This window comes from Pipistrellus hanaki (genome assembly GCF_964339955.1).
Source record: "Pipistrellus hanaki genome assembly, chromosome: 1".
Lineage (NCBI taxonomy): Eukaryota > Metazoa > Chordata > Mammalia > Chiroptera > Vespertilionidae > Pipistrellus > Pipistrellus hanaki.
The window spans coordinates 208,775,187-208,790,320 of record NC_140503.1 but is presented as its reverse complement, the minus strand read 5'-3'; the positions used below and the strand labels follow the sequence as shown (position 1 = coordinate 208,790,320).

General features: G+C 69.1%; 1 protein-coding gene across 2 annotated transcripts in view; it reads right to left on the bottom strand.

Moving 5' to 3' along the window:
* Positions 1 to 15,134, bottom strand: part of SH3TC1 (SH3 domain and tetratricopeptide repeats 1) — a 53,523-nt gene that overhangs the window by 20,362 nt on the left and 18,027 nt on the right. Inside the window, exons 1-5 of one of the 2 annotated variants that reach the window (XM_084874079.1) lie at positions 8,451 to 8,612; positions 7,137 to 7,349; positions 3,052 to 3,126; positions 1,484 to 1,611; positions 378 to 483 (exon numbers count right to left, since the gene is read on the bottom strand). In XM_084874079.1, the coding sequence (XP_084730205.1) occupies positions 378 to 483; positions 1,484 to 1,611; positions 3,052 to 3,126; positions 7,137 to 7,302 (475 nt within the window). In that variant the 5' untranslated portion in view covers positions 7,303 to 7,349; positions 8,451 to 8,612. Of the gene's footprint in view, positions 1 to 377; positions 484 to 1,483; positions 1,612 to 3,051; positions 3,127 to 7,136; positions 7,350 to 8,450; positions 8,613 to 15,134 lie in introns of those variants that run through there. The other variant, XM_084874080.1, reaches the window with a different exon arrangement.

Genomic DNA, 15,134 nt, shown 5'->3' with positions numbered 1-15,134 from the left:
TCCTGGCTCCCAGGTGGGGGAAGGGGTGCAGAGCATGTTCCCCAGGGACCCTGCAAACGCCTCCCCCTAGAACGAGGAATATTCTGGAAAGCAAGCGCCACGGGTGAGGCTGAAATGAGTTCCTGGGCCGTGCTCGGCGGCCGGGCAGTCAGAGAGCTGGGAGGGCCGCGCTGGGAGGAGGCGGGGACTCGGCCGGCCATGAGGCCGCATAGCCCTGAGCATCTGGAGCCCCCGCGCCCCCTCCTAGCAGCCCGTCTGAGCACAGGACAGCCCCTCCTTTCCCAGCCGCCCCAGAGCCTGGCGGTACCACGCGGGCGTGGCGTGGCCAGTGCCTGCGGGGGGGGGGGGGGGGGGGGGAGCCGTGCCCGCGGCCTCACCGAGGGCGTGGTACGTGGAAAACTTCCAGATCTCCTCGAAGGTCTTGAAGGTCACCACGAGCCGGGCCTGGTCGCTGTGGATGGACAGCAGCCTGGCCGACAGCTCCTGTGGGGGAGCAGGAGTCAGAGACGTGCCCGCGGCGCTGCGGCGTCTGACCGTCACGGCCAGGCACGGACAGAAACTTTACAGACGAGACCCTGGCCGGCGCCACACACAGCTGCCCCCTCGACAGCCAGCGCGCCCTCCGCGCCAGGCCCTGCGGCTCCCCGAGCCTGGGCACGCCTGCCCCTTCCAGAGCCCCGGCCCCCGCGCTGGCTCCCTCTCCCGTCCTGTTCGCCAGGCGCAGGCCCGGCATGCCCGCCCCTCTGGCCATGGGGAGGGGCACCAGACCCCACAGCCCGGGCACGTGTGTCGTTGGTGGGGGAGGGAGGGCGCTGGCCCCCTTGTGCCTGGCCTCCTGTGCGTGGCCCGGCAGGGGTTCAGCCCAGAGCCAGGCTCAGCCTGCCGCACTAACCGGGTCACCGGGGCGGCCCGCTGCTGAGAGCACACAGAGTGCCAGGCCGCTGGGTGGCCCGCACACCGCTGCCTCGGGCCAGGCTGGCGGCAGGGTCAGAGGGTGGCCCCTGTCCCTACCCGGCCCCTCCTCCTCCAGCCTCTGTCCAACACCCGATCCCGCAGACCAGAGAGGAAGGTCAGCCCCAGGTCCTCATTCCCCATACGGGGCCGTCACAGCCCAGCGGGAGGTGCTGGAGGGAGGGATGGGGCATCGGGAACTCGGTGGCCCCTGCGCGGCTGCGCCCACAGGAGGGACGGCTGGTCCTGGGGACACACATCCAGGAGGGTGGGTGGGGCGCATCGCAGGCCGCCAGGAGGGCGGTGGAGGGCGGCTGCCCGCCCGGGGCCTTGGCCCCTTGGAGGCCTGGACTCACGGCCACTCAGCCTGCCGAACCCCTCCTCCCTCTGCCCCGCTCCTCCCTCTGCCCGGCTCCTCCCTCTGCCCCGCTCCTCCCTCTCCCCCGCTCCTCCCTCTGCCCCGCTCCCCCATCTCCTCCGCGCCGGCCTCCTGGTCCCCTCGCCAGGCCGGTCCCAGCCCGGGCCCACTCACCCCGAGCGTGCGGGCCACCTCGCGGCTGTCGTTCTCCAGCAGGCGGAGCCGGGCCCGCAGGGCCTGCTGCAGCCCGGGGTCCGGCTGCCCGCTCCGCCTCCGCACGGCCTGCAGCTGCAGCGTCAGGTCTGCGGGGATGGTCAAGGTCAGGAGTCCGCCCCAAGAGCCCGGCCATGGGCGGGGCCTGGGCTCCAGCCACCTCAGGCATTGCGGGTGGACGCCCTGTACCGATGCTCCCCCCTCCCGCGCCCCCCTCCCCCGCCCCGGTCCTCCTGGTCCCCGAGCCCCGGTTTCTCTCGTGGAGGGCGAGCTGCACGCTGCCCCCTCCAGAGCGTGGGCGGCCCCCTTCCGCCCCGGCACAGGCCCCCGGGAGCGGTCGGCAGGTGGTCCTGTCACCGAGACCTCCAGTCCGACCTCCCCACCGCCAGCCCGACAGGACCTCCGGTCCCAGCAGACACCCCACTGACCCCAGCCCCACCCAACCCAGCTTCTGCCCCTTCTCCCACCCCAGCCCTGCCCAGGCCACACCCATCTACCTCCATCACGGCCTGGGGGTCCACGGGAGCCCCTGACCCCCCCTGCGGTGTCAGCCTGCTCCCTCAGATGCAGATCTCAGCTCAGATGCCCCCACCTCCCACCCCACCCCCCGAGGAGGCCTCTAGAACCTGGAGTCCCCAGAACCCCGGGGGTTAGAGATGGGAGGAGAGACAGGAGGGTAGGGAGAGAGGAGAGTATAGGAAGGGAGGAGGGGAGGGAGAGAGTCCCATGCCCTTTGACAGCCTTGCACCTGCCTTAGAACTTTCCAGCAAAGGGCCCTGGAGCATACAGCCCCTCCCGTGGGCAGGGCCAGGGCAGAAACTGGGCAGCTCTGGGGTCTGGCCAGCCCCGAGCGGGCAGCGGGCAGCACCTCACAGCTGCCCCTTCTTCCTCGTCAGAGGGCGGGCTGCCTTCTCAAACCCCAAGTGCCTGCCCCGCTGCCCAGCTGGCCCTGATCGCCGGACCCCAGGGCGCTCTGACCGCCGAGGGAAGGGGACGGGGACGGGGAGCTGCCAGCAGCACTGGGGTCTCCGTCCGCACAGCTGGGGTCAGGGTGGGGTCTCCGGGGCAAGGGGCAGATTCTCAGCACAGCACACCCCGCCCAGTGCTGCCCCCGCCCAGGGCTGCCCAATGCATGCCCCGTTCCCAGAGGCCCCTCCCCGGAACCCGGCTCTGGGACAGCTCCCCGCGGCCCCTCCGCTGCCCCCAGCACAGGGGCCTCTTCCGTCCGGTCTGACCATGCCCGCCCGGCACCCTCCGTGTCCCATCCCTGCAGGCACCTCAGGGCCACGTCCCTCTGAGCGGGAGCAGAGCCGGGAAGCCCTTTGCAAATGCAGCTGAACCCCCACCTGGCCCCTGTGGGAGGCGGGGTCCCGGGCCACCCCAGACGGATGGACTCAGGACCCGGGACCTGGGTGTCTGCCTTTAGCGAGCTCCTCCCGCCCCCCGGAGGGAGGGGCGGAGTCCGGCGTTCCCATCCCGCCTGGACGAACCCGCCCGCCATGTGGCAGCGCCTGCCCGGGGATGCCTACCTGTGGGGTACGCTCCCCTCGGGCCCGGAGGGGTCCCAGAGTCCCGCTGGGAGGCGCCTGGGGCCGGAGCAGCATCTGTAACACAGCGGGTCTGCGGTTCAGGTGAGAGCAGGCCCCTCCCTGCACAGGCCCCACCCCCGCCTTCCGGCAGGCAGGTCACACAGCCCTGAGGACGGAGCCGGGATCTCCCTTGTGCTGCAAGAAACCAGACCGCCGGCGTGGCTCCCTGGTTAAGTGTGGACCTATGAACCAGGAGGTCAGGTTCGATTCCCGGTCAGGGCACAGGCCCGGGTTGTGGGCTCGATCCCAGTGTGGGGCGTGCAGGAGGCAGCCGGTCAGTGATCTCTCTCACCATTGCTGCTCTATCTCCCCTTTCCTTCCTCTCTGACATCAATAACAATATGCATTTAATAATCATAAAAAAGAAGCCAGCCCAGCGCCACGGCCTCAGAAACAACGGACACTATCCTGCTGTCCTGGGGTGCCACAGAGGCCCACTGAGGGGCTGGCTGAGGGGCTGGCTGAGCGGCTGGCTGGGGGTGCACTGGCTGAGGGGCTGGCTGAGGGGCTGGCTGAGGGTGCAGTGGCTGAGGGGCTCGCTGAGGGTGCACTGGCTGAGGGTGCGCTGGCTGAGGGGCTGGCTGAGGGGCTGGCTGAGGGTGCACTGGCTTAGGGGCTGGCTGAGGGTGTAGTGGCTGAGGGTGCACTGGCTAAGGGGCTGGCTGAGGGTGCACTGGCTGAAAGGCTGGCTGAAACCCAGGTGTGGGCAGGGCGGCTCCTCTGAGGAGAGCCTTCGTTGGGGCATTATTCTGCTGGCCATGCAGGGGAGGCGACAACCGGAGGAGTTCGGGGTCTGGAGCAGACAGAGCTGTGTCCTGATCCGGCTGCACGTGCCTGTGAGGCTGTGGGGTGGGGCTCACAGCCTGGTGAGGACTAGTGAGGTACCCCGAGATTCAGGGTCAGAGGGGGACCCACCCTGGGACCAGAGCAGAGGGCAGCTCAGTCCTCCCCTGTCGTCTCATTGGGAGAGCAGCTCCAGTGTGCACTTTGGCTGGAGTCCTGGGCCTCTGCCCGGCTCAGTTTGCTCATCTGTAAAATGGGCTGAGCAATAGGCGCCTTAGGGTCAAGGCCGGTGTGATGGGGAAGAGCCTGTGATTTTTGCAGTTGGTGTGACCTTCAGGCTGCCAGTCCCCAGCGCCTGCAGGATGCTCCCGTCAGAGCCCTGGGCACACACGGCCCGCCCAGCTGTGGACTGGACAACACGATGGTGCTCGTTTCTGCTCTCTTCCTCTCAGCATCTTCGAGCCCCTGCGGTGTGCCAGCTCCTGCGGTGTGCCAGCCCACGCTGTGCTGCTGCCTGGTAGCCAGAGCTCACTGCCAGGCCTTGCTTGCTCTGCAGTCCAGGGCCTGCCTCAGCGCCGGGCAGGCAGCACAGACTCAGAAAACCTGCCAAATCCAAAGAGCACACGGTGTCCAGGTCCTGGCGAAGCACCATCCTCCAATTCGGAAGCCCAGGCCCTTGAGACACAACCGGTTCCTGGGCCGTCTGTGGTCCCCCCAGCAGGATGTGCACACAGGATGATGGAGACATGAGCAGACCTCTGCTCACAGGATGATGGAGACTGAGAGACCCCGTGCTCACAGGATGATGGAGACGTGAACAGACCCCGTGCTCACAGGATGGTGGAGACTGAGAGACCCCGTGCTCACAGGATGGTGGAGACTGAGAGACCCCGTGCTCACAGGATGATGGAGACGTGAACAGACCCCGTGCTCACAGGATGGTGGAGACTGAGAGACCCCGTGCTCACAGGATGATGGAGACGTGAACAGACCCCATGCTCACAGGATGGTGGAGACTGAGAGACCCCGTGCTCACAGGATGGTGGAGACTGAGAGACCCCGTCCTCATAGGATGGTGGAGACTGAGAGACCCGTGATCACAGGATGATGGAGACGTGAGAGACCCCGTGCTCACAGGATGATGGAGACTGAGAGACCCCGTGCTCACAGGATGGTGGAGACTGAGAGACCCGTGATCACAGGGTGATGGAGACGTGAGAGACCCCGTGATCACAGGGTGATGGAGACTGAGAGACCCCGTGCTCACAGGATGGTGGAGACTGAGAGACCCCGTGCTCACAGGATGGTGGAGACTGAGAGACCCCGTGCTCACAGGATGGTGGAGACTGAGAGACCCCATGCTCACAGGACGATGGAGACGTGAGAGACCCCGTGATCACAGGATGGTGGAGACTGAGAGACCCCATGCTCACAGGATGGTGGAGACTGAGAGACCCCGTGATCACAGGATGGTGGAGACTGAGAGACCCCGTGCTCACAGGATGGTGGAGACTGAGAGACCCCGTGATCACAGGATGGTGGAGACTGAGAGACCCCGTGCTCACAGGATGGTGGAGACTGAGAGACCCCGTGCTCACAGGATGATGGAGACGTGAACAGACCCCGTGCTCACAGGATGGTGGAGACTGAGAGACCCCGTGCTCACAGGATGATGGAGACGTGAACAGACCCCATGCTCACAGGATGGTGGAGACTGAGAGACCCCGTGCTCACAGGATGGTGGAGACTGAGAGACCCCGTGCTCACAGGATGATGGAGACGTGAGAGACCCCATGCTCACAGGGTGATGGAGATGTGAGCAGACCCCGTGCTCACAGGGTGATGGAGACGTGAACAGACCCCGTGATCACAGGATGGTGGAGACTGAGAGACCCCGTGCTCACAGGATGATGGAGATGTGAACAGAACCCATGCTCACAGGATGGTGGAGACTGAGAGACCCCGTGCTCACAGGATGGTGGAGACTGAGAGACCCCGTGCTCACAGGATGGTGGAGACTGAGAGACCCTGTGCTCACAGGATGGTGGAGACTGAGAGACCCCGTGCTCACAGGATGATGGAGACGTGAGAGACCCCGTGATCACAGGGTGATGGAGATGTCAGAAGAGCGAAGCAGTCTGGATGAGAAATGAAGATGGCAGCCGGCACAGGCGAGAGCACAGTGCGGACTGATGAGCCTCAGGAAGGTGAATGATGAACCGCGGGCAGAGGGGACCGGTGTCCTTCGCACAGGAAGTCCACGGTGAACGCGGAGGAACACGCGTGAGATGGCCACCACGGAGGAGGTCACAATAATCCTCATCCCGCCGAGAACCAGGCGGGACGGAATGCCGTGCGCGGGCCCCGGAGCGGGCATTGGCTTCGTCTCAGGTGCCTTCCCCGGACGCAGCCAGGCAGAGGAGCCCGATGCTGGACGCAGGGGAAGCCTGCGCCACACCCTGAGCCGAGGCAGCAAAACCACTGTCCCCGTGGGGAGCCGGGCGGTCCCACGGCCTCCGGCCACGCTGCGCTGGGACACGGCGCTTCGCGGGCATCGGCCCGGGACCGGCATCGCGGGGCAGGCTCCGGAGTGACCGGCGAGGTCTTAGAACATCCACCGGCCACGCGGCTCAGGCCCGGCACGCCAGGCTCTCCCGGCTGCCAGGGCGCGGCTGGCCGTCGGCAGGGTCTGAGCGAGGCCAGGGGCTCACCACCGGACCCCGCTGCCCGGGGCTCTGAGGGCACGTCTGGGTTTAGGAAATACACTCGCCAAGGGGACTGGGCTCCAGGAGCCCACATGGACAGAGGCCGCAGGCCCCTCCCTCGCTGGCCTCGGTTTGTCTCCAGGGGCCGAGGGTGGCCCAGCCTGAGCACCCGGGTGCATGCCCTGCGGACAAAGCAGGGCTGAGGGTGTGCAGTTTGGGACAGGTCCGATAGCACGTGAAGGGCAGCTGCTCCAGAGTTCCCCAAGGGCCCCCCACCCCCCGCCATCGGTGTGGGGGTCACTGACGCGCCCTGAACAACACACTGGCCTGTTTGCGACTCATCAGACGCCCGAGCCCGGCGCGGGGCTCAGCGGGTGAGCATCGACCTAAGAACCAGGAGGTCATGGTTGATCTGGTCAGGGCACCTGTCTGGGTTACGGGCTGGATCCCCAGTGTGGGGCATGCAGGAGGCAGCCACTCCATGATTCTCTTTCATCACTGACGTTTCTCTCTCTCTCCCTCGTGCACCGCACTCACCGTCTCTGCCCGCAGCCTGGGCCTCCGCGGGTCCTGGTCCCGCCCAGCTGGCCGATGCTCTCCCAGCCTTTCTCTGGACCTCGTCGCCACCGCCGCCACCCGAGGGCCCCGCCACCGTCCCCGTCGGGTCAGGCTCCTCCGCGGCCGCCTCCGCTGGGTCCTTCATGCCTGCCGTGGCCTCAGCGCCCAGGGCTGGGCCTGCCGGGCTGGCCGCTGTGGGGAGAGGAGAGGGGGTGGTCAGTGAAGACCTCTCCAGGGAGAGGGGCCGCGGGCCCAGCACCGATGCTGCCGCCAGAGCTGGGGTGCGGAGGAGAGAGCCCCCTCCATGCCCGGGGGCCCGCTCAGCCCTCTCGGGTCGGCTGGCGGTCACTTCCCCTCCGACCAGCACAAGCCCCCAGGGCCGGGCGGTGGGAGCCCAGGGCCGGCTGTGCCTGGTGGCCTGGCCAATGCCCCCTGGCCATGGGAGGACATTCTGCGGGCAGGGGCCCCCAGTCCCCAAGGACACAGCTCAGGGGACTGTGTCCCCTGCCCCGCCGCCCCCAGTCGGAGACGAGAGCCCACTTGGCCAGACACCACACCCTGGGCTTGGGGCTCAGTCACCCACTGAGGGCACAGGTACCACGGGCCACAGGGACAGCGCACGGGGCGGCTGAGGGACACAGCCTGGGCCCGGACCCTGGACCAGCCCAGCCCCTGTGCCCACACCACTGGGACAGGGAGCTGGGGCTGCCAGAGGGGTCCATCTGCTCCTGAAGGTCTCACAGAGCGGGGCCTGTGTGTGTATGGGGGAGGGGGGCTAGTCCTCCCGCCTCCCCACCAGGTCTCTGTCCTCCCCTCTGCCACCTTCAGGGGCCACGTCCGATGCCCCCGAGGTGGAGCAGGGCCTGCAGCCGGCACCGGCACCGGCACAACGGGCCAGGTCTGGGGCCTGTGCCTGTTCCTGCTGGCCTTCCCGGGCCGTCTGCTGTCCACACAGGCCTGCCCTGCGCGCGGGGGCCGGGCTGGGGACAGGGTTAGGGCTGGGGACGGGACTGGGATGGGAACTGAAACAGGGCTGGGACAGGGACAGGGACAGGGAAGGCTCTGCAGAGGAACCCTCCCGCTGCTTGGGCGGGGCCTGGCCTGTGGGTGGGGCTGCAGTGACAGCCAGCAGAGTTCCCAGTGAGGCTGAGGAAGTGGGAGCCATCTCCACGGAAGTGCTTCCTCCCCTCCCCGCCCCCTCCTTCCCGAATGGCCTCGCTGCCCGGGGCTCAGCCTGGGGCGCCAGCTCAGCTGCAGAGTGGCTGCGGGACCCCGGGGGCAGCTGGCAGTCACCTGGGGCCGCCCCTGGAGGGTCTCCCTCCTCCGGTCGATCCTCTGAGCTCGGCTGTGGTGGGGACAGCCCAGGGAGCGCCGGCAGCCGGGCCCAGCCTCAGGGCCCTCACCGGAGCGGAGCAGGAAGACGCGGCCTCGCAGGGGGCTGTGGGTCAGAGTGGGGCTCCGGTTGCAGGTGGCGTGGAGTAAACCGGGGTGCGGGGGGGTCTGGCTGGAGCTCATGCTGCGCTCGAGCTGTGCCCTGCAGCCTCGCCCCTCCGCCAGGAGCACCTCTCCGGGCGGTGCTGGGGGGACAGTGTCCCCCAAACCCGTGTCCCCCTGGACCTCAGCAGTGACCCTGTCCGGAAACAGGGTCTCTGCAGTGACGTGAAGGCTCGGCCACCCTGGCGCAGGCTGGGCCTGGAGGGACACGCACAGAGGCCACGTGACCATGGGGACGGCTGCAGGGGGCCACCTGGGGCCCAGCGGCGGAGAGGCCAGGAAGGCGCCTCCGGAGCTGCTGACACTGGTTCAGGCCTGGCCTCCCGCCAGTGACAGCGAGTCTCCATTGTGAGCCACGTGCGGGGCTGGGTCACGGCTGCCCCGCCCCCCAAACCCGAGCCTGCGCCTCACCTTGTCCGTGGGGAAGCGGGGTCACCCTCACCTTGCGAGCAGAGTCAAAGGACTTGTCACACCAGACACGGCACCACCCTGACACAGACGCCTCACCCTTACCCACAGCCACCACCGTCTGCCCCTCAGGGCCTGGCGGGCTGTCCTGCGCCCGTTTCACAGACCGTCAGCCTGAGGCTCGGCCAGGCTTGAAAGGTGAGATGTGAACCAGGTGGGTCTGAGTCCAGCCCTCCAGCACTTGTCTGAACTTGAACTCACCCACCTCCCCTCCCCAACCCCACCCCGGCCTGCCTCCAACTCGGGGTTCAGTCAGCTAGCTCCTCGGACAGGGTGCTCAGAGGCACCCCACTCACAGCCGGCCCACGTGCGGGCACCCAAGCCCAGCCCCAGCCGCACCACTATCTCCCAACCTCGCTCTACCAGCCGTCACTTCTATGAGCCCCACCGAGGGGCTGGGCGGGAGGAGAGGGTCTGGGCTGGAGGAGAGGGGTGGCAGGGTCTCAGGGGTGTCCATGGACCAGTGCCTGGGGCAGGACGGGTGCCGGAGGCCTGGCCAGTGCCCCTCCCTCCAGCTCTGGTGGTGCCCTGGGTGAAGGAACGCGTCCTCTTCCGATGCCGGGAAGGGGCCCGGGGTGGTGACCTCAGAGTGGCCGGCCACGGCGACAGCGCCGCTCCGGGCCGGGCACTTCTGTGGCCAACACGGCGGGAGGTCCCACTCGAGACCTGTGGCCCGGCCTCCCTCACCGCCGGCTCCGGACGCACCGAGCCCTCGAGGGGCGAGGTCAGCAGAGCCACAGAGCCCGAGCTTTACCAACCGCCATCGTCAGGGCTGGTCACGGCTGGTCACCCCACTGCACTCCTGACGCCCCCCCGGGCCCCAGACTCCCGCCTGCTCCCCACCCCTGCGCCTCAGCCCGGTCTTCCCGAAAGCAAGGACAGGCTATTCTTAGCTCCACCGGTGGCACCGCCCACCCGGCCCGTCCATGCCCGTCACCTCGGCCGCCCGGTGCCCCGCACCCCGTACCTGCGCCCGCTCCTCCTCGGGCAGCGCCAGACGCAGCCCCGGCGCTCCTCCCCGCGGCCCAGGCTATCTCCCCGCGCGGCCGGCCGCCCTCCGCCCTCCCGGCCACCCCCCTGCTTCCTGCCCCACTTCCTCCCTGGCCGGCCTGGGAGAGGCCGCCTGCCGAGCGGCCAGTTGATCATTAGCTCCTTCCTGGGCCGGCTCCAGCCTCCCGCCTCCCGGCCCGGCCCCCAGGTGCCCGCTCCGCCTCGCCCCCGGGATTGGGGAAGTCCGCCAGCTGCCAGCCTCCCTGCCAGCCTCGGCCGGCTCTGTTCCTCTTCCACTTTCTGCACACGCACACACACACACACACACACACACACACACACGCAAGACACACGTGCACATGCTCACGCAGGCCCCCCGCTGACATGTGCACAGACCCAGGCCCCCCGCCCACACGTGCAAGGACACAGGTCTCTGCTGGGACCCAGGGGGTCAGCCACTGCTCTCCCTCCCTCCTTTCTGGCTGGGACTGGCCCCACCCGCTTGAGAACAGGGAACATGGCCCTGAGTGCTGGGAGCCGGGGCTGGGTCTCCTGTTGGCTCCAACAGGAAGCGGGCACCGAGCTGGGGTCCCCCACAGCCCCGCCCTCCAGTCTACCCTCCCAGCCTTGCCGGGGGCGGGTCTGGTCCCAGCCCAGCCCTGGGAATCCTTCAAGCTTGGCCTAGCAGCACCAGGGAGGATTGCCAAGGTCAGTGGTAACGCGCCTGTTTTACAGACAGGAACACTGAGGCTCAGCGCGGCCGTGGGGCATGCCAGAGGCCAGGGGCAGCTGGAAGGGGAGCGGGACGGTGTCTGGCGGCCACGGAAGCCTGAGGCTGGTTCTAACAGCGGCAGCACTGGCGCGGGGGCGGGCTCCTGGTCCCGGAGGCGCTGCTGTGGGCAGTGTTAGCAGCCCCCTGGCCTCTGCCGGTGCCCCCAGCTCTGACAGCCAAGCGCCTTGGATGTTCGCCTCCAGGGCGAGGTCGCTTGGGCTGAGGACCATGGCTCTAGCAAAGCTCTCCTGGGGTGAGGCCGAGGCCCCCCCCCCCGCCCCCCGCCCATGTTCCCGTCCCCTCCCCCCTCCCTTCCCCCTTCCCCCTGCCCATGCTCTCATCCCCCCCCGCCCATGCTCCCATCACCTCCCCCTCCCCCCCACCCATGCTCCTGTCCCCCCCTGCCCATGCTCCCATCCCTCCACCATGCTCCCGTCCCCACCCCCTCCCCCCCTCCCATGCTCCCGTCCCCTCCTCCCCCCGGCCCATGCTCCCATCCCCTCCCCGCCACCTGTCCTTTCTCTCTTCAGCTCCAGGCATCATGCATCACGCACAGCCTTCCGGCAGTCCTCCCGCCGCCGGCCTCAGGGAGGCCTGCACAGGTGCCGGTGCCACCCGGAGCCCCTCCAGGCCCTGGCCTCACCACCCCAACTCCATGCCCGCCTCCCCCATCTGCTCCCGCGCCCCAGCCCCTGCCCGGCTCCCCGCAGCCCCTGCAAAGCCCTGCAACAGGCCCGCTGCCCGTTCACAGGCCCTGCCTGTGCCTCTCGAACCCGGAGCTCCTCCCAGGCCATTTCCCCCCGGCGACACTGCTGTCCCCGCCGAGGCAGGTGGCCACGCCCCTCGGCAGGGGCACCAGGCCGTGTGGGTGCGTGTCCACAGATCGGCCAGTGCCGGCTCTGCCAGCGCCCGCCCTCCCCCTGCACCAGGCCTTGCAGCTCCCCTTTCTGCCTGGTCCGCGGGTCAGGCCCGGCGCCCTCACAGGCAGCACCGACCGCCGCACGGGCAGCAGCTGGACCGCCGCGGGCACTGTCCGCTGGGCACGGGGCTCTGCGGGCGGCACGGCCTGGGCGTCTGTCTGCTCACGGCAGCCCAGGGCGGGGCGGTCCATAGGGCTCACTTGCCGGGAGAATTACCCAGCAGGCCACGCAGAGCGCACCGCAGTCTGTCCCGGTGAAAACGCCAGGGTCCCGGCCGCCCCAGGCCGGCGGCGGAGCTCTGCAGGCGCCTGGAGGAGGACACCCGGAGGAGGACTCCTGGAGGAGGGCACCCGGAGGAGGACTCCCGGAGGAGGACACCGGAGGAGGACACCCGGAGGAGGAAACCCGGAGGAGGACACCGGAGGAGGACACCCGGAGGACACAGGAGGAGGACACCGGAGGAGGACACCCGGAGGAGGACACCCGGAGGACACCGGAGGAGGACACCCGGAGGACACCGGAGGAGGACTCCCGGAGGAGGACACCCGGAGGAGGACACCGGAGGAGGACACCCGGAGGAGGAAACCCGGAGGAGGACACCGGAGGAGGAAACCCGGAGGAGGACACCGGAGGAGGACACCCGGAGGACACCAGAGGAGGACACCGGAGGAGGACACCCGGAGGACACCGGAGGAGGACTCCCGGAGGAGGACTCCCGGAGGAGGACTCCCGGAGGAGGACACCGAAGGAGGACACCGGAGGAGGACACCCGGAGGACACCGGAGGAGGACTCCCGGAGGAGGACACCGGAGGAGGACTCCCGGAGGAGGACTCCCGGAGGAGGGCACCCGGAGGAGGACACCGGAGGAGGACACCCGGAGGAGGGCACCCGGAGGAGGACACCTGGAGGAGGACTCCCGGAGGAAGACTCCCGGAGGAGGGCACCCGGAGGAGGATTCCCGGAGGAGGACTCCCGGAGGAGGACACCGGAGGAGGACACCCGGAGGAGGACACCGGAGGAGGACTCCCGGAGGAGGGCACCCGGAGGAGGACTCCCGGAGGAGGGCACCCGGAGGAGGACTCCCGGAGGAGGACTCCCGGAGGAGGGCACCCAGAGGAGGACTCTCGGAGGAGGGCACCCGGAGGAGGACTCCCGGAGGAGGATACCGGAGGAGGACTCCCGGAGGAGGGCACCGGAGGAGGACTCCCGGAGGAGGGCACCGGAGGAGGACACCCGGAGGAGGACACCGGAGGAGGACACCCGGAGGAGGACTCCCGGAGGAGGACACCCGGAGGAGGACTCCCGGAGGAGGACACCCGGAGGAGGACTCCCGGAGGAGGACACCCGGAGGAGGACTCCCGGAGGAGGATACCGGAGGAGGACTCCCGGAGGAGGATACCGGAGGAGGACTCCCGGAGGAGGGCACCGGAGGAGGACTTCCGGAGGAGGATACCGGAGGAGGACTCCCGGAGGAGGACTCCCGGAGGAGGGCTCCCAGAGGAGGGCACCCGGAGGAGGACTCCCGGAGGAGGACACCGGAGGAGGACTCCCGGAGGAGGACACCGGAGGAGGACACCGGAGGAGGACTCCCGGAGGAGGATTCCCGGAGGAGGACACCCGGAGGAGGACTCCCGGAGGAGGGCTCCCAGAGGAGGGCATCCGGAGGAGGACTCCCGGAGGAGGACACCGGAGGAGGACTCCCGGAGGAGGACACCGGAGGAGGACACCGGAGGAGGACTCCCGGAGGAGGATTCCCGGAGGAGGACTCCCGGAGGAGGGCACCCGGAGGAGGGCACCCGGAGGAGGACACCCGGAGGAGGACTCCCGGAGGAGGACACCGGAGGAGGACTCCCGGAGGAGGACACCGGAGGAGGACACCAGAGGAGGACACCCGGAGGAGGATACCGGAGGAGGGCACCGGAGGAGGGCACCCGGAGGAGGACTCCCGGAGGAGGGCTCCCGGAGGAGGGCACCCGGAGGAGGACTCCCGGAGGAGGACACCGGAGGAGGACTCCCGGAGGAGGACACCGGAGGAGGACTCCCGGAGGAGGACACCGGAGGAGGACTCCCGGAGGAGGACTCCCGGAGGAGGGCACCTGGAGGAGGGCACCCGGAGGAGGACACCCGGAGGAGGACACCCGGAGGAGGACTCCCGGAGGAGGACACCGGAGGAGGACACCGGAGGAGGACTCCCGGAGGAGGATTCCCGGAGGAGGACACCCGGAGGAGGACTCCCGGAGGAGGGCTCCCAGAGGAGGGCACCCGGAGGAGGACTCCCGGAGGAGGACACCGGAGGAGGACTCCCGGAGGAGGACACCGGAGGAGGACACCGGAGGAGGACTCCCGGAGGAGGATTCCCGGAGGAGGACTCCCGGAGGAGGGCACCCGGAGGAGGGCACCCGGAGGAGGACACCCGGAGGAGGACTCCCGGAGGAGGACACCGGAGGAGGACTCCCGGAGGAGGACACCGGAGGAGGACACCGGAGGAGGACACCCGGAGGAGGATACCGGAGGAGGGCACCGGAGGAGGGCACCCGGAGGAGGACTCCCGGAGGAGGGCTCCCGGAGGAGGGCACCCGGAGGAGGACTCCCGGAGGAGGACACCGGAGGAGGACTCCCGGAGGAGGACACCGGAGGAGGACTCCCGGAGGAGGACACCGGAGGAGGACTCCCGGAGGAGGACTCCCGGAGGAGGGCACCTGGAGGAGGGCACCCGGAGGAGGACACCCGGAGGAGGACACCCGGAGGAGGACTCCCGGAGGAGGACACCGGAGGAGGACTCCCGGAGGAGGACACCGGAGGAGGACACCCGGAGGAGGACACCCGGAGGAGGACACCGGAGGAGGACACCCGGAGGAGGACACCGGAGGAGGACTCCCGGAGGAGGACACCGGAGGAGGACTCCCGGAGGAGGACTCCCGGGGGAGGGCACCTGGAGGAGGGCACCCGGAGGAGGACACCCGGAGGAGGACACCCGGAGGAGGACTCCCGGAGGAGGACACCGGAGGAGGACACCCGGAGGAGGACACCGGAGGAGGACACCCGGAGGAGGACACCCGGAGGAGGACACCGGAGGAGGACACCCGGAGGAGGACACCCGGAGGAGGACACCGGAGGAGGACACCGGAGGAGGACACCGGAGGAGGGCACCGGAGGAGGACACCGGAGGAGGGCACCGGAGGAGGGCTCCCGGTGAGGCTGGGGGGCTGCGGGGAGAAGCGCCGAGCCCGCCCCTGGAGGCCTGTCTGTGAGGGACGAGCTTTGCGGTGCTCGGAGCCCCAGGGGGGGCAGCCATGGGGCTTGGCCCTCGCCTTGTTTGGCGGGAAACGGTG